The 1,896-nt window shown below is 34.6% G+C and overlaps 1 protein-coding gene across 1 annotated transcript in view; it reads left to right on the top strand.

Moving 5' to 3' along the window:
• Positions 1–1,896, top strand: part of LOC106472508 (dedicator of cytokinesis protein 3-like) — a 58,729-nt gene that overhangs the window by 15,562 nt on the left and 41,271 nt on the right. The window contains 1 exon segment of the mRNA XM_013933164.2: positions 1,315–1,375. Coding sequence (XP_013788618.2) covers positions 1,315–1,375 — 61 coding nt within the window.

Genomic DNA, 1,896 nt, shown 5'->3' with positions numbered 1-1,896 from the left:
ACACTACAGCATGATCCACACATTGGGATCATAGCTACCCTACAGCATGCTCCACACATTGGGATCATAGCTTACACTACAGCATGCTCCACACTTTGGGATCATAGCTACACTACAGCATGCTCCACACTTTGGGATCATAGCTACACTACAGCATGCTCCGCACTTTGGGATCATAGCTACACTACAGCATGCTCCGCACTTTGGGATCATAGCTACACTACAGCATGTTCCACACTTTGGGATCATAGCTGCACTACAGCATGCTCCACACATTGGGATCATAGCTACACTACAGCATGCTCCACACTTTGGGATCATAGCTACACTACAGCATGTTCCACACTTTGGGATAATAGCTACACTACAGCATGCTCCACACTTTGGGATAATAGCTACACTACAGCATGCTCCACACTTTGGGATAATAGCTACACTACAGCATGCTCCACACATTGGGCTCACAGCTACACTACAGCATGTTCCACACTTTGGGCTCACAGCTGCACTACAGCATGTTCCACACTTTGGGCTCACAGCTGCACTTTAAAAATGATGTTTAAACCCCACTATTAATGTAGACAAGAGTACCCCAAGAGTCAGCAGTGGTTTGTTGACTTCCCATGGCTATGCACAGACAGTATATTTTGATATCATACAATATTTTGATGAATAAAACTGGGTCACTTTCATGCGTGTTAGATATAGAGCAATAAATAAGTCAGTGTATTTCCATCTATAAACTTTAGGATTATTCAGTGGAAAATTAAAACAGAAAAGAATATTGGCTGATAATCTAGCTAGGTAACTAATCGTTTTCTAAAGAAATATTCTTCCAAAGAAGAAGAGAAAACAAACTTAGAATTATACATGTTAGAATATTAAAGAAATAGACAGTTCTTTCACAGTTTTGTTATTAGGATACATGTGTAGCTTTAAAATGGTAAACTGTGTCTGAGAAATTTACCTAGAAAAATATTTAAGAATGTTTATTTTCTTCAAAAATTTGTATTGTTATGATGTCTTGAATGTTTCAAGTTATTTTTTCTCGTACATTTTCTATCTTACTGCAAAAGAAACGTCAAGAATTTTTTATTTTTTTATTTTTTTCGTTACTGTACTTAAAAATATCTTGCTTTGTTTTAGCTGGGTAGGAAAACTGCTTTTATTCAGTGAGTTAACCCTAAATTTTGACTTTTAGCTGTCAATGATCTATAAAATAAAGACTGAGCTTTGCTGTTTCTTTTCCTTTTAATAACTTAAGATTTCAAATAAGAGCTCACTTAAACTAGTTGTCTTTTCTGTCTTATCCAGGACTTAGGGAATGCAGATTTAAATAGAGATATGTACATAGTTGTTCAGGTTGTGAGAATAGGTAAGTTACTTCAGTATTAATCCTTATGAAAATGTGATGGTCATGATCTGCTTTTGTTCTTAATATTTTACAGATTCTTGGCTATCTTTTCGTTTCCAGTTCATCGTCTTAAAGAACGAGCAATATATATTAATTGACTCTTTTTAAAGAAAAAGTTATGCATTTAAACACCTGTTTGTTTCATGAAAGTAAAAATTAGATTTACAGTTAATGAATGAGAAGTTAATTAATTAGTTAGTTGATATTAAAGTATTAAACAGAACTATGTAATATTTTGTCTTAACAGAAAGGAAAAGAATCTAGTCACTGAAACATAGTGTAAAAGCAAATACACCTAACATGTACTCTTGAATCTAGTCACTGAAACATAGTGTAAAAGCAAATACACCTAACGTGTACTTTTGAATCTAGTCACTGAAACATAGTGTAAAAGCAAATACACCTAACGTGTACTCTTGAATCTAGTCACTGAAACATAGTGTAAAAGCAAATACACCTAACGTGTACTCTTGAATCTAGTC

This window comes from Limulus polyphemus, unplaced genomic scaffold (assembly GCF_000517525.1).
Source record: "Limulus polyphemus unplaced genomic scaffold, Limulus_polyphemus-2.1.2 Scaffold5390, whole genome shotgun sequence".
Classification (NCBI taxonomy): domain Eukaryota; kingdom Metazoa; phylum Arthropoda; class Merostomata; order Xiphosura; family Limulidae; genus Limulus; species Limulus polyphemus.
The sequence above is the reverse complement of the archived record's forward strand: the minus strand, read 5'-3'. Positions and strand labels throughout refer to the sequence as shown.